The sequence below is a fragment of the Pristiophorus japonicus genome, chromosome 18 (genome assembly GCF_044704955.1).
Source record: "Pristiophorus japonicus isolate sPriJap1 chromosome 18, sPriJap1.hap1, whole genome shotgun sequence".
Taxonomy (NCBI): domain Eukaryota; kingdom Metazoa; phylum Chordata; class Chondrichthyes; family Pristiophoridae; genus Pristiophorus; species Pristiophorus japonicus.
In genome coordinates this window covers 106074792-106099893 of record NC_091994.1, presented here as the reverse complement: position 1 = coordinate 106099893, position 25102 = coordinate 106074792, and the positions used below count along the sequence as shown (strand labels likewise).

Genomic DNA, 25102 nt, shown 5'->3' with positions numbered 1-25102 from the left:
TGGCCTAACTGATGTTGGATACAGTTCCAGCAGAACTTCCTCGTTCTTGAAATTAGAGGTAGCGCCGTGGAATGGTCATGTGGAAAATTCCCGTCGGCAGGTGGCAAACACACACTGACTGCAAGCTTGCGACGTTCAGGGAGGTAGGCAACGTGCTACAATCATTGCCCAACACTGATGCCGAGGCTCAGCGAAATTATACGGCAGATCAAGTGGTCAAGTGAAGAGGGTTTAAAATAAAACTGAAACAGCTGTTGGAAAAATACCATTTTGTTAAAACAGTTGATTGTGCAAACCATCGGCCGTTCAAAATCTTTACTGAACTGAGTGAGATTATTTCTAGTTGGGCAAGAAAAACAAATTGTTTGCAGGACCTTGCCTACAGAATGCGGAACAGTGTCCTTTAAAGAATACATGATTCACAACTTCAGCATTTCAGGGTTCAGAATCTACATCGAACATTCGTAATCTTCTCCAGCCCCACAACCCCGAGATGTCTGCGCTCCTCTAATTCTGCCTTCTTGAGAATCCCTGATTATAATCGCTCACCATTGGTGGCCGTGCCTTCAGTTGCCTGGTCCCCAAGCTCTGAAACTCCCTGCCTAAACCTCTCCGCCTCTCGACCTCTCTTTCCTCCTTCGAGACGCTCCTTGAAACCTACCTCTTTACCTGCACTAATTTCTCCTTATGCGGCTCGGTGTCAAAATGTTTTAAATCGCAGAATACTCCTGTGAAGCACCGTGGGGCATTTGTTGCTGTTGTTGTTGCTGAAAGGTCACGCGCAGGTCACTCATCAGCTTTGAAATTGTAAATACCGCTCACTACAAGGAACAGGCCGGCGGGGAGCATTACCATCGCATGGACAGTTCCACCCACATCCGGCAGCATAGCAACAGGAGGCGGCCTTTCAGCCCCTCGAGCCCGTTCTGCCATTCAATTAGCTGATTCATGGCTGATCTGTATCTGAACTGCATCGGCCCGCCTTGCTTCCATAGCCTCTTGCAAGACACACACACACCATCTTGACTTGGAAATATATCGGCCGTTCCTACCATCATCGTCGGGTCAAAATCCGGGAACTCCCTCCCTAACAGCGCTGTGGGAGCACCTTCACCTCACGGGACCGCAGCGTTTGAAGGCGGCGGCTCAGAGGCCTGGACTACTGATCCAGGGACAGGAGTTCAAATCCCACCACGGCAGCTGGGGAATTGAAATTCAATTAAATAAATCTGGAATAAAAAGCTGGCATCAGCAATGGTGACCAGGTAACTATCGGATTGCCGTAAAAACCCAACTGGTTCACTGATGTCCTTTAGGGAAGGAAATCTGCCGCCCTTACCCAGTCTGGCCTATATGTGACTCCAGACCCACAGCAATGTGGTTGATTCTTAACTGCCCCTCTGAAATGACCTAGCGAGCCACTCAGTTGTCAAGAAGGTGACTCACCACCACCTTCTCAAGGGGCAATTAGGGATGGGCAATAAATGCTGGTCTTGCCAGCGACACACACATCCCATAATACAAAAAAATATCCCCTTGCGAACAAAAATCTATCAATCTCTCCTTCCTTCCCAGCTTGGACATGTATTGGAAGACAATGATGGTTCAATATTTTCTCACATACATCATTATCCTTTCAATACAGTAGCTTGAATACTGCCTTAACAAGCCACACAGAAAGTGTCTTACACCCAGGCACTTTTTTAATTCTTTCTACGTCAAAAAGGGACGTGTGCTATATTAAAGCTCAATAGGATATCAGGTTGCAATGAGAGTTTGAATACTGCATCGCAGCACAACTCAATTGCTGAAAATCCATGGGCAGGCAACATGTCCACTCTGAGCAAGCAAGCTTGCCTTCTACTGTTCCAAAGTTGCTTGTTCAACATCAAGTCAATCGACTCCTTCCATGCTAGCCCACCAATATTTGTGAACTTTGAATTTCAATACAAATGTCCTTGATTAGCTGCAGTTTACCCACTTCTGAAGGATAGCCTCGATGGCGTACCCGAATCGTAATCCGTTACACATTAGAAAAGACTTGCATTTATGTAGCGCCTTTCACGACCACCTGATGTCCCAAAGCGCTTTACAGCCAATGAAGGTACTTCTGGAATGTAGTCACTGTTGTAATGTGGGAAATGCGGCAGCCAATTTGCGCACAGCAAGCTCCCACACACAGCAATGTGATAATGACCAGATCATCTGTTTTTGTTATTTTGTTTGAGGGATAAATATTGGCCCAGGACACTGGGGAGGACTCCCTCTGTTCTTCTTCGAAGTAGTGCCATGGGATCTTTTACATCCGCCTGAGGGGGCAGACAGGGCCTCGGTTTTAACGCCTCATCCGAAAGACGGCACCTCCGGCAATGCGGCGCTCCCTCAGCACTGCACTGGGAGCATCAGCCGAGATTTTTATGCTCAAGTCCCTGGAGTGGGACTTGAACCCACAACCTTCTGACTCGGGGGCGAGTGTGTGCTACCCACTGAGACACGGCCGACACCAACGGTGCAGTGTATAATCCAGGGAATCCCTGCTGGCCTAACTGAAGCGGCTCTGAAAGTCTTGCGAACCCGAGCAAAAACAAAATTTCAGTCGGTTTGTGAAACTTCACCCCACAAGTCTAAACCCTTGCAACCATTAACCTAACATTTACCAGGGGGAGTTCCCCACAAGTCAAAGCAAACAGATCATTTGTAAAAAAAAAAAAGGGTAGGTGATTTTCCACCAAGGGGAAGTTACCAGGGTCCTCCCTAAGCAAATGAGGCAAGCGGGTGAAACATCCTGTTTCAAATCAAAACACTACCCACGCTTTCAAATCACCACGGGGCCTTTTCCGAACAATTGCTCAAATGTTGTCGGCGGGCTCAACTCTCACAAGACTGTCACTATTGCAAGTATGTTGAGCATCAGAGAGCTGGTGGGCAGCTTCCAAAACCAGCCAAGGACACGCTTGGTGGGAGAATGTGATGGTGTTGCAGTGTGGTCGGTCGTGGATGCCCATGTAGCTCGATCCTCATCAGGAGGTCTCTGCTGCCCAATTTCTGTATTCATTGACATGCGGAGTGACAGTGCCGAGATGGGTTACATGTGCTTCGTTTAAACATGTTCTGTAGATTCTCAGCATCACAACTTGTGGGTTAAATTCCAAACAGCGGTTTCAGAGCAACTGTGGAGGTTGTGTGTGACTCTGCAGAACACTGCCTCACTGCTCCCGTTCTCCTTCAATTTATTTACCATTAATTCACAGAGTCTGGCTGGCTGACACACGGTGTGTGTGTGTGTGTGTGTGTGTGTGTGTGTGTGTTTGTACTGGCGACTGTAAAGGGCAGCCGGAGCAATTTGAGAGAGGTGGGGTGGTGGTGGGGTTAAACAGGCTGTTTCTACACAAATACTGGGGGGCGGGGGGGGGTGAAGGAAGGGAAAGTAGTGAGGGAGAAGAGAAAGAAAGGGAGAGGAAAGTTTGTGAAGAGAGAGATCAAGACTGGGGGGTGGAGGGGCGGGGTGGAAGAGACAGAGCGAAAAAAAGAGAGAGAACGAAAGAGTAGAGAGAAAGTGGAGAAGGAGAAACAGAGTTAGAGGGTGAAGACCCAGTCTGGTGAGAGAACGAGATGGAGAGAGTGGAGAGGAGAGCTGGGGGAGAGAGACACACACACACAGGAAGAGACAAAGAGGGGGAAAAAAGAGGGGATATGAATACCCTCTCTGGGCAGGAGTGGAGTATTCCCCCAGAGTTGAAAGGACAGGGTTGTAAACAATGTTCCTGCTAAAAAAATAATTTTGTGCACGGTCCCTTTAGCTGGCTGCACACCCATTCAGATGTTTGCGCATGTGTGTTTCTCACACGTAGAAGTTGGTCCTGCACGGGACCTCCAGATGGCCACCCGGCCACACAGCTCAGCGGGAACACTGACTGCAAACCACTGCACCAATCAGTTCCTCTGGAACTTAAAATTTTGATCGGAGGATTATACCGCGACACTATCCAGAGTGACTTCTACCAAAGCCACTATAGGTCAGGATTGAAAACAGCACATTGAATTAAATTCCCTGCTCTCGATCTTGTATCAAAGGGCAGTGCAAAGTGTTTTGTTAGATCTTGTTGTTACCAACACCCAGACTTGCCACCAACACAGGAGAAAGGGTCAAGGGTATGGGGAGAGAATGTATGGAGAGTGTGTGTGAAGGGAGAGAGCAAGACGGAGTGAGGAAGGGGAGTCAGAGACTGTGTGTGCCTCTTCACTCTCCTCCATCTCTTGCTCTCACCTGACTGGGTCTCCACTCTCTTTGTTTCTCTCTCTCCACTTTCTCTCTCTCTATCTCCATTATCTCTCTACTCTTTCTTGAGTATGATTCACCATTCTCTTGTCAACTTGCTCACCTTTGGAACCCATTTCGAACGGTTAACCACAAAAAAGGGTGAATCCAATTGGAAAATGTGCTCTACCCCACATCATACCCAAGATAGGGCAATTGTACTGTATTTGCTCCATGGGTTCTTTGCTTAAGAATTCATAGCAACACATTGCTATTAAGAACTAGTTGGTTTATTAGCAAAAGGGTTAACAATCACACTGCACATTACCAGTTCATCCACCAGGCTCAGAACCACCTGCCCCATCATGGATCCCCGAACCCAACTGGCTGGGGTTTTATTGAGTCTTGTGAACATCATGTGACTGGCTAAGCCACGCCCAACTCAATAGCTCTCCAAACCTGTGAGCATACTCGCAGGGGCATACATTACAGCAGCCTTGTCTGATCATAAGTCAGATAATAACACTAGCTTACCTTCCGTGCATACACATATATATGACAACTCATTATTCGGACATTCATGTCCGCTCTGGCCCACAGATATCTCGAGTAGTTTTCGACGCACTGACCCTCCATGTTTGTTAGTGACAGGAAACCCATCACCAGTTCAGTGCTTACCAAGGGATTACATTTCATAAATCGCGAAAGAAAATGAAAATGTGTATCAAAACGGTGATGTTTACTGCTGAATCCAGAGTACCCTGACGCAGTAAGCTGCAAGGCAGTACATGTGATGATCAGATGATAGAACTGTTGAGTTGGGAAGGAACTCTGGTCTTGGCCCAAGGCGAGATGAACTAATGTTATTGCCTTCCAGTGCGATATGAGTTTAACACACAGGATAGCGGTGAAACTAACACTGCAGCCATACAGCACAGAATAGTACAGCACAGGAGACCGCCTTTCGGCCCATTGAATCTGCACCGGTTCTTTCGAAGAGCAACCCAGTTAGTCCCACTCCCCCCACCCTCAGCAATTTTTTCTCCTTCAAGTATTTATCCAACTCCCTTTTGAAGGCTACGATTGAGTCTGCCTCCACCACCCTACTAGGCCAAGCATTCCAGATCCTAACCACTCGCTCCGTAAAAAGGTTTTTCCTCGTGTCACCTCTGGTTCTTTTGCCAATCACCTTAAAATCTGTGCCCTTCAGGCATTGGAAACAATTTATCTTCATTTACTCTGTCCAGACCCCTCATGATTTTAAACACCCCGATCACATCTCCTCGCAACCTTCTCCACTCCAAGGAGAACAGCCCCGGCTTCTCCAGTCTATCCACGTAACTGAAGTCCCTCATCCCTGGAACCGTTCTCGTAAATCTCTTCTGTACTCTCTCTCCAATACCTTCACGTCCTTCCTAAAATGCGGTGCCCGGAATTGGTGCTGTACATTTCTGGTACTTTATGATGGTGCCATTGATGCTGAGAGGGATACCAGAACTGAGAGGTTATCAGGAGAGGGTGAACAGACTGGGTCTCTTTTTCTCTAGAAATGAGGAGGCTGAGGGGTGACCTAATAGAAGTCTTTAAAATCAGGACAGGGTGTTAGAGGGGTAGACATAGAGATGTTTTCACTTGTGGGGGAGGGCGGGTCCAAAACTAAGGGGCATAAATGTAAGATGATCACGAATAAATTCAACAGAGAATTCAAGAGTGAGTTCTTTACCCAGAGAGTGCTGAGAATGTGGAACTTGCTAACACAGGGACTGGTTTAGGCGAATAGCAGAGATGTATTTAAGGGGATGCAAGATAAATATATGAGGGAGAAGGGATTAGAAGGATACATTGATGGGGTCAGATGAAGAGGGGTTGGAGGCGGCTCGTGTGGAGCACGGAGCAGTTGGGCCGAATGGCCTGTTGCTGTGCTGTACATTCGATATCATTTTATGTATCACACATGTAGCCCTTTGTTCCGACAGAGTAGCTATGTACAAACCGGTGCACGATTTGTGGCAATGTACAGGATCATGGAACCAAACATGACAAACATGCAGAGAGGATGTTTCCACTCATAGGGGAGACTAGAACTAGGGGGGGCATGATCTTAGAATAAGGGGCCGCCCATTTAAAACCGAGATGAGGAGAAATTTCTTCTCTGAGGGTTGTAAATCTGTGGAATTCGCTGCCTCAGAGAGCTGTGGAGGCTTGGACATTGAATAAATTTAAGACAGAGATGGACAGTTTCTTAACCGACAAGGGATTAAGGGGTTATGGGGAGCGGGCGGGGAAGTGGACCCGAGTCCATGATCGGATCAGCCACGATCGTATTAAATGGCGGAGCGGGGCCTTATGGCCTACTCCTGCTCCTATTTCTTATGTTCTTATTAAACTAGCTCATGACTCGGTCATGAGAATGATTGTACATGGAGGTTATCATGCCTGTGCACTTGGTGATTTCATGTCACGGGATAGTTGATTAAATGGTGAGTGGTCAGACGAGCAGATTATAATAAAATGGAGACAGTATCAAAATGTTCTCCATGTCTGCAATGATTTTCCTACATTGCAGCAGTGACGACAGTTCCAAAGGACTTGCTTGGCTGTAAAGTGCTTTGGGCCGTCTTGAGGCCATGAAAGGCGCTGTATAAAAATGCAAGTTCATATCCGTTGCTGAAAAAGCCGTCGATTTTGAGAATGATTTTCTGACATTTTGATGCGACTAGGTGTAATATAAAAGTAAGTAACGGAGAGAGTGGGAAAGCTGCCAGGCGGCCCACGGTTTGCGTTTGCCACTTTATCGATGTTGAAGATATTGCTCTGCTACACACCTTGCCTGACGGGACACCTCCTCCGAGTCAGTCGCACGGACTGCTGCAGACAGAACACAGTGCAGTCGCACTTTATCCTACACACATGGAAGGGCTTCAGAACCTAAATTACAACAGTGACGACACTTCAAAAAGTACTTCATTGGCTGTAAAGCGCTTTGGGACGTCTGGTGGCCATGAAGGCGCCACAGAAAGACTTGCATTTATATAGCGCCTTTCACGGCCACTGGGAGTCTCAAAGCGCTTTACAGTACTTTTGGAGTGTAGGCACTGTTGTAATGTGGGAAACGCGGCAGCCAATTTGCGCACAGCAAGCTCCCACATATTATATTATGACAATTTAATGTTTTTTTGTTACGTTGATTGAGGGATAAATATTGGCCAGGACACCGGGGATAACTCCCCCGCTCTTCTTTGAAATAGTGGCCGTGGGATCTTTTACATCCACCCGAGAGGGCAGATGGGGCCTCGGTTTAGCGTCTCATCCGAAAGACAGCACCTCCGACAGTGCAGCACTCCCTCAGCACTGCACTGGGAGTGTCAGCCTGGATTTATGTGCTCAGTTCCCTGGAGTGGGACTTGAACCCACGACCTTGTGACTCAGAGGCGAGTGAGCTACCCACTGAGCCACGGCTGGCACACACAAATGCAAATTCTTGCTTCTTTCCTTTAGAATTCCTTTGACTCAGAGTTCAAGGAGCTGGTGCGCACGAGGCAAACTGATTAATCTATGTGCATCGTCTGCGGCTTAGACCGATTTACTGGGTCATCGCCAGCAGACCTACAATACCATTGTGACCTGGTTCACCCCAGCCTCTTATCACCCGGTAATACACACGCGCGCACACACACACACACACACACACACAGACGGGGAAGTGGTGAGTGACACAACAAATCAGTAAATGGCCACAGTTGGCAGAACTGGGAAGAACCCGTTACCATTTACATTGGCCACGTTACGAGTTTATTTGCTGCCATTATCGCTGGCCCAATCTGTATTCTGTTTAGACATACCTTGCACACAGCTACCCAACACACAGCTACCGAACACAGTTCTTTCTTCCGACACTATAATAAACACATTCATTTCAGAAGCATTGTACGTCAGTTTTCCCTGTGCATCGTGACACAAGATGGCCGGGGTGGGCCGGGTCCTTATGCCACATACTTAGCACAATAACTCGGGTTCATACAGCGCTTTCCCCGTAATAAAACGTCCCAAGGCGCTTCACAGCAGCGAAATCAGTCAAAATTTGAAACCGGGCCACATAAGGAGCTATTAGGGCAAGCTTGGTCAAAGAGGTAGGTTTTAAGGAGAGGCTTGAAGGAGGAAAGAGAGGCGGAGAGGTTTTGGCAGGGAAATAACCGTGGCAAGTTTCTGCAACACTTCTTGTATATTTAGAACTGAGATGAGGAGAAATTTCTTCTCTCGGAGAGTTGCGGAATTCGCTGCCTCAGAGAGCTGTGGAAGCTGGGGCATTACATAAATTTAAGATAGAGACAGACAGTTTCGTAAACGATAAGGGATTATGGGGAGCGGGCAGCGAAGTGGAGCCGAGTCCATGATCAGATCAGCCATGATCTTATTGAATGGCGGAGCAGGCTCGAGGGGCCGTATGGCTGACTCCTGTTCCCATTTCTTATGTTTTTTATATCGTGCAAATGACGCCAGTGTGTGCGGTGATGAAGCGGGTGGAGAATGAACCCCAGTGGCAGGGGTACCAGTCAAGTGAGCTACTCTGATCCTGGACAGTGTTGAGTTTCTTGGGCCTGGCTGTTGCTGTCCCCATCCAGGCGAGTGGTGTGCATTCATTCCCACTCCTAACTTGAGCCTTGGAGATGGTGGAGCGGCCAGGAGGCGAGATACTGGTCACAAAATACCCAATCTCTGCCCTGCTCGTGCAGCTGGTCCAGTTGAGATTCTGGTCAATGGTGAGATGCCGATGGTGTGAAATTCAGCGATGGCAGTGCCATTGAAGGTCACGAGGAGACGGCCTGGGCTCTCTCCTGTTTGTCACGGAGGTTGCCTGACATGGTTTGCCAGCCCAAGCCTGGGAGTTATCCAGGTCCCACTGCAGGCTAGTATAGTCTATTTGCTTCACGGGTTCTTTGCTTAAGAATTCATAGCAACACATTTGCTATTAAGAACTAGCTGGTTTATTAACAAAGGTTTAACCATCACACTACACATTACCAGGTCATCCATCAGGCTCACAACTGCATACCTCATCGTGGATAACCTAGACCCAACTGGCTGGAGTTTTATTGAGTCTTGTGAACATCACATGACGGGCTAAGCCACTCACAATGCAACAGTTCTACAACTATTTTTAGTGCAAACCATAAAACAAGTGCCCCTTTATTAACAGGGGGCACTAAAACCGACAAATAAACAAATAAACTTTTAACATTAGTGGGTCAAATTAAAATTTGGTTGCCGGGGGTGATGATGCACTCCAGTCCCTCCGGCGCCCACCTCTCGCGGAAGGCCGCGAGCGTACCGGTGGACACCGCGTGCCCCATCTCCAGGGACACCCTGGCCCGGATGTAAGCGCGGGAGAGAGGCAGGCAGTCGGGCTGAACGACCCCCCCCCCCCCTTGGCTGCCCGCTGCCTGGACCGGTTAATGGCCACCTTGATCATGCCCAGGAGCAGGCCCACAAGGAGGCCTTCCGACCTACCCGCTCCCCTCCGCACCGGGTGTAACAGTTCCACAAACCTGTAGGCGTACTCACCAGTGCACGCATTACAGCTGGCATGGGCTGGTTCATTGTCGGAGGAGTTGTGAATGGAGCTGAACACGGCGGAACTGTGAGCAAACATCCCCGCCGACGATGGGGGGGAAGGTAACTGATGAAGCAGCTGAAGATGGCTGGGTCGAGGATCTTTGACTGAGGACCTGTAGTGTGCGCATTCTGAATAATTATCCTCCCCGAAATATTAGTGTAGATGTACAATACCTCCTTGGCCTTGCGTTCGACCGCAGGCTGCACTAACACTGCTTTATGTCACATTTACTGCCCATAGCCTGATAGAATCTCACATTCTGCAAATACACCGTCAGTGGCCACTCAGCGATGAAATTAATGTTTGGATTTTAATACAGACCTAAGCAATTTTACGTGAAGGTTAGCAATAAAAATGCAATTATGTAATCCCCAAACCCCAAGCAGCAGCGATTTACAATGGTCAGGGAGTGTCAAGGGCCGAGACCATGATCAATGTTTTGCTAGGCCTGTCAGGCCTCACTCATCTGGGCAAGATTAATTTTGGATTCAAAATGCAATCCATTTTGATGTATTTCAGTCTTGAAACACAGCTCCTCGTGTTGAAATGGGTTTGTCTCGGGTTTTTTGGATCATAAATCTCACTTCCCGCAGTCCCTCAACGTGACAGCCCTGGCACCAGCTAATTACGTTGCTAAAAGTTTAACTCGCTGGACGGATGCAAGCGGCAAGTCAGGACTGGATTCCCTAAAGCTGGCACTGCCCTCTTGTGGCTCTACACCAGAGTGACTGAGGTTTAAGCCCCAGCACCCAAGGCCCATTCTTCAAGCTTCGAGCCAGAGTTTGAAAACAGCCAACTGCAGAGCAACGCTCCGCGAGACGACACGGGTTCTGAAACCGATGCAGGGTATCCTCCCCCAAGCAGGGCTCACGGTGCAGCTGAGAGGGGCATCGAATGCCAGGCCGCGACCCACTGCCACACAACCAGACGTTGGGAATTACTGCAACTCCAAGGGTGGGGACGCGGGGTGGAGTAGCGCAAGGCCCGCGGGGGGTGGAGAGAGAGAGCAAGGCAGGAGGGCAGCAGGAGTGTGGGGGGGGGGTGGAGAGAGAGCAAGGCCGTTGGGCGGGGGTGGTGAGGGGGGCGATGGAAGAGAGAGCGGCGGTGGGGGGGGGGGGGGGGTGGGGAGAAAGAGAGAGAGAGAGAGAGAGAGAGAGCGAGCGCGAGAGAGAGAGAGAGAGAAAAAGAGAGAGAAAGAGAGCGAGAGAGAGCGCGAGAGAGAGCGCAAGGGAGAGCGCAAGGGAGAGCAAGGTGGGGCTGGAGCGAGAGAGAAGGGAAGAAAGAAGGGAACAAGAGCTAGATAGAGGTATCAAGCTGCTTGATTCTATTAATTTTACCATTTGTTCCAATAATAGAGTTGAAAACCTTTTTACAGTTGTGTCTCAGAAGTAAAGTCACTGGGGGCAAAATTGCCCCTTTTATAGCCCACTTAGCGCCACCTGGGGAAGTGGGGGAAGAGTGCTACCACCCCGGGAAATTGCCCCGGCAACGCCGCACCCCAGGCCACCGTGCGACCGGCGATACCGTTATGGCCATGCACGCCGCCCCTCACCCGCGGGTTGCGAAGCTGGCGGGCATCCGCTCGCGGGCGCTGATTAAAGGGCGCCCCGGGCCGCCATTCTTTGCTTGCCAGCCGACTCTTGGCGGCCCTCGCGTCTTGGGTGCCGGGGCTGCTGGCCTCAATCCCATGCTGCCCTGGTGGCCCAGCGGGGGGCCATCAGAGGCCGCAGAGTGCACAGCGGCCCTCCCCTTTAAGCTTCCTGCCAGGGGCAGTGAAGGCAATTCTGTATCGGGGGGGGGGGGGGGAGGGCGGACTTCCACGCCGGGCACTAAATGCCCTGGCCCCGAGAGGTAACCGCCCCAGAATGGAGCTGCAATGGCCCATCATGCCCCAGACTGGCGAGGGCCAAACCCTCAGCCGGGACTCCTGCTGCCCTCCATTAGAAAGGCTGGCTCTAATCTCCTTCACAGCCACCTAGCCTGCCTCGCCCTTTCATTGGGATAATTGGTGATACAATCAACACCTTCAGGAGTGGAACAAACGTGATCCGCATTTCATTAATGGCCGATTGATCGTGGCAGTTTCTGGCTCAACGATTAAAGGCACAAAATGTGTAGCAAACCAGAGGCACAGATGTAGAGAGTGAACAGTCAGTGTGTATTCGCCACGCACTCAACCATCTCCAATCTCGACACGCAGCCTAAAGTGATGTTCTCACAGTCAGCCGGGCAGGCTCAAGTCAATCGATCAATGAATTTATTCATCTCCGGGCAAGAACCATTCGGGAAGTCAAAAATGAGACTCAAGCCACAAGAGTCTCTCGGTGTTGCCAATAGACGGGGCATTGCACGTAATTCCCATTCCGTGTCGACATCTCGGCTTGTGTTCGGAGGTTTCAAAGTTTAACAAAAGAACAAGTCAGCCACTGAGGGGATAAACTAAAAGCAGATACAGGAAAACCAGCGAGGGGGAATCACCTTGCTCAGCGATGTGATCACACTGCAGTGTGACGTAAAAGTTAGAACCGGCTGTGGAGAAGTTGCACATTACAGCTCCCTCGCCGATTGCTGCCGTGTTCAGAACATTCCCCTGGCAACAACACACGCTGGGCCTTCAATACGGAAGTGAAGCCTCTCCCACAAGGTGTTCCACAGCTAACGTAGCAACATGGCAAGCCATTTCTTATGGGCAGTGGGATATTCATACATCAAAAATAATTTCACCGGCATCATACATCTCCTAGTTCTGTAGGACAAGCGTATTTTCTTTGCTTCAAAATATAGCGCCTTTCACGACCACCGGACATCCTGAAGCACTTTACAGCCAATGAAGCACTTTTTGAAGTTTGTCACTGTTGTAATGTAGGAAATGCGGCAGCCAATTTGCACACAGCAAGCTCCCACAAGCAGAAACGTGACAATGACCAGATAATCTGTTTTTGTGATGTTGATTGAGGGATAAATATTGGCTCCAGGATACCGGGGATAACTCCCCTGCTCTTCTGCCGTAGGATCTTTTCCATTCCTCCAAGAGAGCAGACGAGACCTCGGTTTAACGTCTCATGCAAAAGACAGCACCTCCGACAGCGCAGCACTCCCTCAGCACTGCACTGGAACATCAGCCTAGATTTGTGTGCCCGAGAGTCTGGAGCGGGACTTGAACCCACAACCTTCTGACTCAGAGGCGAGGGTGCTACCCACTGAGCCACAGCTGACAGAGGCACTGCTTCAGCCCACTCTAGCCTTTAAGTAGCTCCCTCCTAACTTATGGTCACCCCCCCCACCCAAAACCAATGAACAGTCTTGTCCTTTTCCACCTTGGAATGCTCTCTACACTCTATCTGGACTTCTCCTCACTTCCTCCCTCTGGACCAGCACTGTGTGTGTCCTACCTCCCCCCTCGTCACACCCTGCCCAGCTGTCTACAAACTCAATCCAACAAATTTCCCCCCTCTGTCTTCCATTCCCTTGACTAAATAGTAGAAAATGAAACTAGAAGATGACTTACTGCTTGAAGTCAATCTATCTACACGTATACCTACCTCAGGAATAGCAACATTAAAGCAAAATAGGAGTGCTCGGTGCCAATTCAATTTACAGTAAAACGAAACACTTTAACATCAGACTATATAATCCATCGACAAGATGCACTACAGCAACTCGCCAAGGCTTCTTCAGCAGCACCTCCCAAACCCACGACCTCTACCACCCAGAAGGACCAGAGCAGCAGGCGCACGGGAACACCACCACCTCCACGTTCCCCTCAAAGTCGCACACCATCCTGACTTGGAAATATCTCGGCCGTTCCTTCATCGTCGCTGGGTCACAATCCTGGAACTCCCTCCCTAACAGCACTGTGGGAGCACCTTCACCACACGGACTGCAGCGGTTCAAGAAGGCAGCTCACCACCAGCTTCTCCAGGGGCAATTAGGGACGGGCAATAAATGCCGGTCTCACCAGCGACGCCCACATCCCGTGAATGAACTTTAAAAAAAAATTCACGTTCCATCCAGAATGATCAACATTGCGCTCAGTTACTCGCTCCCCTTCCAGTGAACTGTGCCCCCACCACCATGGGATAAAATGATATATAATCAAACATAAATGACGTCACTCACTCTGTATTGCCAAGTGTAACTTGTCCACTCATCTGACACTTTTCAACACAGCTGATATTAACTGCGCAGCTTTGGATATTTTTAATGCATCGTAATTGATGTGATAAATTGATCTCAGAGTATTTCACACTATCTCGTTTCTTCAGTGCTGGGAACGCTGATGGTAAAGGCCAGGCAAGTTACGGCGAAGGCATTAATATTGAGAGATAGTGTTAAAAGAAAAAGCACTTTATTATCATAAAAAGATTCCAAATGGGATGACATCAAAAATCCATACTGAGATCGACGGAACAGTGGAGGCCGATAGCCTCCACCATATCGCCAGCTGTGGACATGGATACACACAGTGTGATGAGCTGCCACCATTACTACCCTCCCTTTCCCTCAACCACTGTCTGTCCCACCTGTGACAGGGACTGCGGCTCTCGTATTGGACTGTTCAGTCACCTAAGAACTCATTTTAAGAGTCGATTCCGAGGGACTGCCTATGATGATGACATCATGCAAATGATTCCGCCCGAAGAGGAGAACGGAGGTGACATTTTATGAGCTAGCCCTTCTGGCACAACGTCCCGCCCTGGATAGCCAGGCACAAAGGTCCACCATCCTGCTTGGGGACCCAATAGGCCAATCACCATTTTAGATTTTACAGGGTTCATAGAATGGTTACAGCGCCGAAGGAGGCCATTCGGCCCATCGAGCCCATGCCAGCTCTCAGCAAGTCCAACTGCCGTTGGAAAGATAAATAGCGGACTGCACCTGGCATTCCGAGGTGGTCTCCCATCCAAGCACTAACCAGGCCTGACTCTGCTTTGCTTACCAAGATCAGACTTGCCCATTGTCGTTTGGCCATAAGCCATAGAGTGGTTACAGCACAGGTGGCCATTCGAGCCCGTGCCGGCTCTCTGCAAGAGCACCTCAGCTAGTCCCACTCTCCCCACCCTTTCCCCGTAGCCCCACAAATATTTTTCCTTCAGGTACTTATCCAACTCCCTTTTCAAAGCCACGATCGAGTCTGCCTCCACCACCCTTTCAGACCGTGCATTCCAGATCCTAACCACTCGCTGCGCGAGAAGCTTTTCTCTCACGTAGCCTTTGGTTCTTCTGCCAATCGCCTTAATGGGTTAATCATGAGATGGACGATGTCAGTCTCAGTATAATTACACCGTGGTCCGCCCCGACCTGTGTGAGACCACCACCGCAGGTCGGGGCTATAAATAGAGCTGGAGCGCCGGGCCCTGGAACATCGCGGGCGGAGTTGCGGCGAGCGAGGATACTGGGCCCAGAAGAGGCGAGGGGGCCCAGGGGCAGCACGGGCCCAGCCCACACTGTGCGATATGTGCGCGCACTAGGTCCGTGCAGCAGGGCGGGTCTCCAGTCGTCCTGGTTAACCCTTGCCACTGGATAAAGGCCTAGCTCTGTTGAGCCCGTGTGGTGGCTGGTGTGCAACGGTCACCCCACGTTAAAAAACAAAATCCATGTACAGGCATCTTCCACCCCCTCAACTGGAGTTCAGGACTGGAACATCGTGCACTTCATCGAAACATCTGTGAACTCTCGTGGAAGCAAGTCATCCTCGTTCGAGGGACCGCCTGTGAATTACATCACCCACCCACCCGTGGCATAACTTCCTCTATTCCTTACAAGGATTGTATCCTCCATATTTAGGGAGGGTGTCAAGGCCGTGGAGAGGGTGCAGAGGAGATTTACTGGGAAAGGCACCAGGGATGAGGGACTTCTGTTATGTGGAGAGGCTGGTCTGTTCTCCTTGGAGCAGAGATGGTCGAGAAGATTTGTTAGCGGTGTTCAAAATCATGAACGGTTTTGATAGAGTAAATAAGGAGACACTGTTTCCAATGGCAGAAGGGTCTGTAACCAGAGGGCAAAGATTTGAAGCGAATGGTGAAAGAACCAGAGGCGACACGAGAGAACATTTTGTTTGCCGCAGTGAGTTGTTGTGACTGGGAATGCGCTGCCTGAAAGGGTGATAGCAGATTCAATATTAACTTTCAAAAGGGAATTCGATAAACGGTGGCACAATTGAGGAACAATGGAGGACTTTTAAGGAGCTCTTTCATAGTGCTCAACAAAAATATATTCCAGTGAAAAAGAAGGGCGGTAAGAGAAGGGATAACCAGCTGTGGATAACCAAGGAAATAAAGGAGAGTATCAAATTAAAAACCAATGCGTATAAGGTGGCCAAGGTTAGTGGGAAACTAGCAGATTGGGAAAATGTTAAATGACAGCAAAGAATGACTAAGAAAGCAATAAAGAAAGGAAAGATAGATTACGAAAGTAAACTTGCGCAAAACATAAAAACAGATAGTAAAAGCTTTTACCGATATATAAAACGGAAGAGAGTGACTAAAGTAAATGTTGGTCCCTTAGAAGATGAGAAGGGGGATTTAATAATGGGAAATGTGGAAATGGCTGAGACCTTAAACAATTATTTTGCTTCCGTCTTCACAGTGGAAGACACAAAAACCATGCCAAAAATTGCCGGTCACGGGAATGTGGGAAGGGAGGACCTTGAGACAATCACTATCACTAGGGAGGTAGTGCTGGACAGGCTAATGGGACTCGAGGTAGACAAGTTCCCTGGTCCTGATGAAATGCATCCCAGGGTTTTAAAAGAGATGGCGGAAGTTATAGCAGATGCATTCGTTATAATCTACCAAAATTCTCTGGACTCTGGGGAGGTACCAGCGGATTGGAAAGCAGCTAATGTAACGCCTCTGTTTAAAAAAGGGGGCAGACAAAAGGCAGGTAACTATAGGCCGGTTAGTTTAACATCTGTAGTGGGGAAAATGCTTGAAGCTATCATTAAGGAAGAAATAGCGGGACATCTAGATAGGAATAGTGCAATCAAGCAGACGCAACATGGATTCATGAAGTGGAAATCATGTTTAACTAATTTACTGGAATTCTTTGAGGATATAACGAGCATGGTGGATAAAGGGGTACCGATGGATGTGGTGTATTTAGATTTCCAAAAGGCATTCGATAAGGTGCCACACAAAAGGTTACTGCAGAAGATAAAGGTACGCGGAGTTAGAGGAAATGTATTAGCATGGATCGAGAATTGGCTGGCTAACAGACAGCAGAGAGTCGGGATAAATGGGTCCTTTTCGGGTTGGAAATCGGTGGTTAGTGGTGTGCCACAGGGATCGGTGCTGGGACCACAACTGTTTACAATATACATAGATGACCTGGAAGAGGGGACAGAGTGTAGTGTAACAAAATTTGCAGATGACACAAAGATTAGTGGGAAAGCGGGTTGTGTAGAGGACACAGAGATGCTGCAAAGGGATTTAGATAGGTTAAGCGAATGGGCTAAGGTTTGGCAAATGGAATACAATGTCGGAAAATGTGAGGTCATCCACCTTGGGAAAAAAAAAACAGTAAAAGGGAATATTATTTGAATGGGGAGAAATTACAACATGCTGCGGTGCAGAGGGACCTGGGAGTCCTTGTGCATGAATCCCAAAAAGTTAGTTTGCAGGTGCAGCAGGTAATCAGGAAGGCGAATGGAATGTTGGCCTTCATTGCGAGAGGGATGGAGTACAAAAGCAGGGAGGTCCTGCTGCAACTGTACAGGGTATTGTGTGAGGCCGCACCTGGAGTGCTGCGTGCAGTTTTGGTCACCTTACTTAAAGAAGGATATACTAGCCTTGGAGGGGGTACAGAGACGATTCACTAGGCTGATTCCGGAGATATGGGGGTTATCTTATGATGATAGATTGAGTAGACTGGGTCTTTACTCGTTGGAGTTCAGAAGGATGAGGGGTGATCTTATAGAAACATTTAAAATAATGAAAGGGATAGACAAGATAGAGGCAGAGAGGTTGTTTCCACTGGTCGGGGAGACTAGAACTAGGGGGCAAAGCCTCAAAATACGGGGGAGCCAATTTAAAACCGAGCTGAGAAGGAATTTCTTCTCCCAGAGGGTTGTGAATCTGTGGAATTCTCTGCCCAAGGAAGCAGTTGAGGCTAGCTCATTGAATGTATTCAAATCACAGATAGATAGATTTTTAACCAATAAGGGAATTAAGGGTTACGGGGAGCGGGCGGGTAAGTGGAGCTGAGTCCATGGCCAGATCAGCCACGATCTTGTTGAATGGCGGAGCAGGCTCGAGGGGCTCGATGGCCTACACCTGTTCCTAATTCTTATGTTCTTATAGTTAAAGGGAAACAAAATACAGGGTTATGGGGAAAGAGCAGGGGAGTGGGATTCATTGGATAGCTCTACTAAAGAAAGACAGAGGCACGATGGATGGAGTGGCCTCCCTTTGTCATTCTATAATACTTTCTTGCGGAGCCAACTTTCCTTCAAACCCAGCATCGAAGCACTGACCACACTCGACCGGCTTCGCTGGGCAGGCCACACTGTTCGCATGCCCGACGCGAGACTCCCAAAACAAGCGCTCTACTCGGAACTCCTACACGACAAGCGAGTCCCAGGTGGGCAGAGGAAACATTTCAAGGACACCCTCAAATCCTCCTTGATAAAATGCAACATCCCCACCGACACCTGGGAGTCCCTGGCCAAAGACCGCCCCAAGTGGAGAAAGAGCATCCCGGGAGGGCGCTGAGCACCTAGAGTCTCGTCGCCGAGAGCGTGCAGAAAACAAGCGCAGGCAGCGGAAGGAGCGTGCGGCAAACCAGACTCCACTCCCACCCTTTTACTTCAACCACTGTCTGTCCCACCTGTGACAGAGACTGTAATTCCCATATTGGACTGTTCAGTCACCTGAGAACTCATTTTGAGAGTGGAAGCAAGTCTTCCTCGATTTCGAGGGACTGCCTACGATGACGATGATAAATACTTTAAAATTCAGGTTCATTGTCCCAATAAGAATGGCAGGAGATTTGGTACCTTTAAGAACCAGGCTCTTTGCAGCATTGAGATAAGCCACCAGCCCCCCCGCCCACACTCAAACTGTACAAGAGCACGGAGTTAGGATTCATCATTTCTTGCCAACAGAGGTAGCAGTTCCAGGGAGATAGAACTGATATTAAAAAAAACAAAAAGAAGCAATCTTACATTAATGAGCCCCAGACAGTTCAAACTATCAGACAGGCAGGAAGCACGGTAGACAGAGGTTCAAAGGATTTGGAGCCAGTGTTTCCTGCAGCGAACGTGGAGCCACTAAACTGGGATGTTTCCTCCACCCGGATCTTCAGCAGGGCTCTCGGCCGAGAGGGAAGAGATGGAACGCGGAAACGGACATTTTCTTCCAACAACAACTTGAATTTTAATAGCGCCTTTAAAAAGGTAATAAAACGTCCCAAGGCGCTTCACACAGGAGCGTTATCAAACAAAACTTGCCACATAAGGAGATATTAGGACAGGAGACCAACAGCTTGGTCAAAGAGTTGGTTTTAAGGAGGGTCTTAAAAAGGAGAGAGTGAGGGCTGGAAAGGTTTGGGGGTGGAATTCCAGAGCTTAGGGCACAGGTAGCTTATTCCGAGAGAAGCAAGAAGCTGTTGAGAGTTACAACTCAATTTACAATTTCTGCAACTTAGCAAAAGGCCATCGCAGATATTTCTGGCGAAGTACAATTGGGGAACATCAGTGGCATTACACCGGATATACGGCACAGAAACAGGCCATTCAGTCCAACCAGTCCATGCCGGCGTTTATGCTCCACTTGAGCCTCCTCCAGTCTTTCCTCATCTAACTCTATCAGCATAACCCTCTATTCCCTTCTCCCCCATATGCTTGTCTAGCCTCCCCTTAAATGCATCGATACTATTCGCTTCAACCACTCCCTGTGGTAGCGAGTTCCACATTCTCACCACTCTCTGGGTAAAGAAGTTTCTTCTGAATTTCCTATTGGATTTCTTGGTGACTCATCATCACCATAGACAGTCCCTCGGAATTGAGGAAGACTTGCTTCCACTCTTAAAATGAGTCCTTAGGTGGCTGAAGAGTCCAATACAAGAGCCACAGTCCCCGTCACAGGTGGAACAGATAGTCGCTGAGGGAAGGGGAGGGTGGGACAGATTTGCCGCACGCTCTTTCTGCTGCCTACGATTGTTTTCTGCATGCTCTCGGCGATGAAACTCAAGGTGCTCAGCACCCTCCCGGATGCTCTTCCTCCACTTAGGGCGGTCTTGGGCCGGGGACTCCCAGGTGTCGGTGGGGGTGTTGCACTTTATCAGGGAGGCTTTGAGGGTGTCCTTGTAACGTTTCCTCTGCCCACCTTTGGCTCGTTTGGCATGAAGGCTTGGTGACCATTTTATATTAATGGCCTCTAGTTCTGCTCTTCCCCACAAGTGGAAACACTCTCTCTATATCCACTCTGTGTCACAGCATCTAAATAAAGACTCCATTCAGAGAGCAGTACACTGTTCCCGCTTTGACGTCCGTGGGTTTAGTGTTCTCCAGGATATAGTCGACGTATTTACTGAGGCATACGAAAGCATGGGCCTTACACTAAACATCCGTAAGACAAAGATCCTCCACCAGCCCGTCCTCGCCGCACAGCACTGGCCCCCAGTCATCAAGATCCACGGGGCGGCCCTAGACAACGGGGACCATTTCCCATACCTCAGGAGACTCTTATCAATAAAAGCAGAATGATGAGGACCGTTCAACAACGCCTCCAGTGCAGCCTTCGGCCACCTGAGGAAAAAAAGAGTGTTTGAAGACCAGACCCTCAAATCTAACACCAAGCTCATGGTCTACAGGGCTGTAGTAATACCTGCCCTCTTGTATGGCTCAGAGGCATGGACCATGTACAGTAGACCCCTCAAAATCGCTGGAGTTGTATCACCACCGATGTCTCCGCAAGATCCTACAAATCTCCTATGTACAGAGTGGGGGGATATGATTTTAGCAATACCGGTATGAGACCAGACGCATCTCGCCAAAGAACACAGGACTACAATTCCCCCAGCCGTGGCCGGTGGTCTTTGGTTCATTACTGAAAACCTGATCCCCATAACCTACACGTGCCAGCCCCACTTCTCAAAGCTGAAACGAATTTACAGACCGAATCTCGTCAGTCCGTGCATTTCCGATTTGAACGGTGTTTGATGGGCGTGATGCAAATGCACGTGCCCAAAAGAAGGAATGTTCCATTGACAGTAGTCTGTCGCTCAGCTTCCAAATTCTATATTTTTTTTTCAGTAAATATGTTAGCACACCCCCCAAAGGACAAATGCAGCTCATGCCAGTTTAATCGCCCCAGGGTTTACATGGAGGGTCTCATTCAAACACTGCTACTGGCCTCTTCCTAACCGATCAAAGTCGGCACTGCAATGGGGTTTTGGTGTCGACATGAAGTCGAACAGGCTCCCGATTCCAGCCACAATAACCTCATTGTTCTTATTCCCCACACAGTCGCAATCAAGGGATGTGGGGATTAGGGAACGGTAACACGGTATTGTTACGGAACCAGTAGTCCCGAGGCCTAGACTAATGATCCAGAGACATGAAATTCAAATCCCACAACAGCAGCTGGGGAATTTAAATTCAATTCATTAAATAAATCTGGAATAAAAAGCTAGTATCAGTCATGGTGACCATGAAACTATCGGATTGTCGTAAAAACCCATCTGCTTCACTGATGTCCTTTAGGGAAGGAAATCTGCCGCCCTTACCCGGTCTGGCCTACATGTGACTCCAGACCCATGGCAAATGTGGTTGGCTCTTAACTGCCCTCTGAAATGGCCTAGCAAGCCACTCAGTTGCACCAAAGCGCTACGACAAAGTCAGCACTGTGGGCCACAAGCACGCAGAAAACAAGCGCAGGCAGCGGAAGGAGCGTGCGGCAAACCAGGCTCCCCACCCACCCTTTCCTTCAACCACTGTCTGTGAGAGACTGTAATTCCCGTATTGGACTGTTCAGTCACCTGAGAACTCACGTTTAGAGTGGAAGCAAGTCTTCCTCGATTCCGAGGGACTGCCTATGATGGTTCAAGGCGGCGGCTCACCACTAACTTCACAAGGGCAATAAGTGCTGGCCTTGCCAGCGATGACCACACTCTGTGAATGAATTTATTTAAAAGGTGGGAAAGTGGAGTTGAGGTCGAAGATCAGCCATGATCTTGTTGAATGGTGCAGCGGGCTCAAATGGCCGACTCCTGCCCTAATTCTTATGTTCTTATCGTACCAACTTTATCTCGTTCGCTCTCAGTGCACAGTAAATTTCATGAAATGCATCAAATGTACTCACTTGATGCAGCCAATGATAACTTGAGTCAATGGATAAATGAGCGGTTCCAGAACTTCATTCGGGTAAACTGCACTCAGCATTCGACACCAAAGATACAGGCAGTGAATGAACTGCCAGTTATAGACAGACTGATAAGTCTCCTATACACAAAGAAACGACAGCATTAGATAAAGAAAACAAGCAGCTGAGTTAAGATGTTAAACAATCAAGTTGTAATCTTATTTTAATGCAAAATGTGATGAAAAGAATTCCTTAGAAGGCACTTGCATGAAAGAAAAGACTTGCATTTATATAGCGCCTTTCTCAAACTCAGGACATCCCAAAGCACTTTACAGCTGATAAGGCACTTTTTGAAGTGCAGTCACTGTTGTAATGTAAGAAACGCGGCAGCCAATTTGCGCACAGCAAGCTTCCACAAACAGCAATGTGATAATGGCCCAGATAATTTGTTTTAGTGATGCTGGCAGAGGGATAAATATTGGCCAGGACACCGGGCAGAATTCTCGCCCCCTTGCTCTTCTGCGAAATAGTCCCATGGCTCAAGTCATTAAAAATGGCCACTTGCGTGAGGTACTTGTAGAATCACATCGTACAAAGAGTCGGTGGCTTTGGGGGAGATGGGGAGATGGGGAGATAACTGGGCATTGATTCATGTGGTGGGAGATGGGGGGGGTGGAGTGAGGTGTGGGGGGGGAACAGAGTATTAAGGGTAATGAGTATCAAACACTGCCATTACTCTACACTGGCCTCCCTTCACGTTCTGGCTAAATACTCAATAACTTGGAGCCAGTACACAGACAGAGGACTGAAATTGAAAGGAAAATATTCATAGCATAAAGGCAAAAAAAAAACACTTATTACCTTTTTCTTCATCGTCATGGCATTTCGGAGATGGATAGCCAGCTGGCGGATGTAAATGAAAGCATGCTGGTAGGTGACCTGACTGTCCAACGCATACATCTCAGTCAAGGTGCGCTGCATGAAGTTAATCATCGGGAGCACGTTCGGGGACGTGAATTTGCAGTTCTTCACATAGGCTACGTACATTTGCTGTAAAGCCAAAGCCAAGAGGGAGAAGGATAAATGAACAGCATCTGACATAGAAGCGAGCTTTTTCTATACAGGTGCAACATCCCAAATCCGGCAACTTTGGGATCGAGACCGTGCCGATTTTCGGATTTTTCTGGATTTTGGACAGAGAGAAAATGGACAACTGAATCGTAAAAATGTCTGGTTTTCGGACAATTGCGGTTTGCGGCCAGTTGGATTTGAGACGTTGTACCTGTACCTAGAGTTTTGTGCTGGGGCTTTACTTTGCTGAAATTTCCCGGACATTATTGGCTCCTCCCACCTCGTGCCGTTCAAACGGGAGTCGGATCCGCTCTGGTACCTTTGCCCGAGTGGCTGTCGCCACAGCCCACGGTTCGCGCCTGGATGGCGAGAAGCTAACCGACCGCGGGACGCACCACAGCCGCGCCCAACTCGACCGCGCCAGCACGTGTACCCGCTCACATGTTCAGCAGATGTTGCCGTACAGACATCAGAGGTGGCGGGAACCGTGGACGATACTCCAGTCCCTCGCCCAGGGGGAAAGCAAAGCCCAGGGTGCTGACACCCCTTACCACCGCCTAGTTTGAGATCAGATATTCCAGCACAGGCTGGAAATTGGTTCGTATAGCTTCGCTACTCACTGGATAAACTTGCTGAGCCATCAGAAAAATATATTTTTGCGCACGCATGCACCATTCGGCTGTTGTGAAAGGCGCTATATAAATGTAAGTCTGCTTTTCTTTCTTTCACTCTCAACCTCAGGACGTCCCAAAGCGCTTTACAGCCAATTAGGCACTTCTGAAGTGTAGTCACTGTTGTAAATGTGGGAAACGCGGCAGCCAATCTGCGCACAGCAAGCTCCCACAAACAGCAATGTGATAATGACAGGATAATCTGTTTTAGTGATGTTGATTGAGGGATAAAAATTTTGGTCAGGACACTGGGGAGTACTCCCCTGCTCTTCTTCAAAATAGTGACATGGGATCTTTTACAGCCACCCGATAGAACAGACGGGGCCTCGGTTTACCGTCTCAGCTGAAAGACGGCACCTCCGACAGTGCAGCGCTCCCTCAGTACTGCACTGGGAGCGTCAGGCTAGATTTTGGTGCTGAAGTCTCTGGAGTGGGACTTGAACCCACGACTTTCTGACTCAGAGGCGAGAGTGCTGCCCACTGAGCCACAGCCAACAGGTGAACTGTAACAGTCGTGTGGTACACAATTGGGCTGTTATCCCTTCACACCCAAGACGAATCACCAATTGCTCACAAATAACCAATACAAGAACACTCTTCAGTGAACTGTGATCCAATTATATTTGAGTTTTTGGTGCAAAAAAAAAAAAAAATGCTCCTGTAAAGCCTGAAAATTTCCAGATAGAATTTAGTTCAAATTGCTCAACGGAAGATTAAAAACCCCATAAAGACAAGAGGTAACTCGGGGCGGCACAGTTTCACTGTACTGAGGCTCCCAGTGTGAACACAGCCCTGTACTATCACGCACACACAGTTCCATTCCTCTTGTGGCGAATTTTAAATGTTAAGCGGGACCAGTGAGAGCACCCCTTTTCCAAAGTCGTAAAAAATATCCCATTGGAAGGTTTGATAGTTCCCAGGGGATCTAACTGGGGGCTTTGCAAATACCATTTTGTCCCGGATTGGAGTTATACTCCACTCTGTGCGACGCTGAAACGGTGCATGGGGGCTTCAGTGCAAATCCAGCCTCAGATCAGGACCTGACACACAAGATATATCATCATCATCATCATCATCATAGGCAGTGCCTCGGAATCGAGGAAGACTTGCTTCCACTCTAAAAGTGAGTTCTCAGGTGACTGAACAGTCCAATTCGGGAATTACAGTCTCTGTCACAGGTGGGACA

General features: G+C 48.7%; 1 protein-coding gene across 1 annotated transcript in view; it reads right to left on the bottom strand.

Moving 5' to 3' along the window:
• The window catches only part of noc2l (NOC2-like nucleolar associated transcriptional repressor), a 233678-nt gene that overhangs the window by 140668 nt on the left and 67908 nt on the right, over positions 1 to 25102 (bottom strand). The window contains exons 10-11 of the mRNA XM_070860484.1: positions 23036 to 23224; positions 22175 to 22314 (exon numbers count right to left, since the gene is read on the bottom strand). Coding sequence (XP_070716585.1) covers positions 22175 to 22314; positions 23036 to 23224 — 329 coding nt within the window. The remainder of the gene's footprint in view (positions 1 to 22174; positions 22315 to 23035; positions 23225 to 25102) is intronic.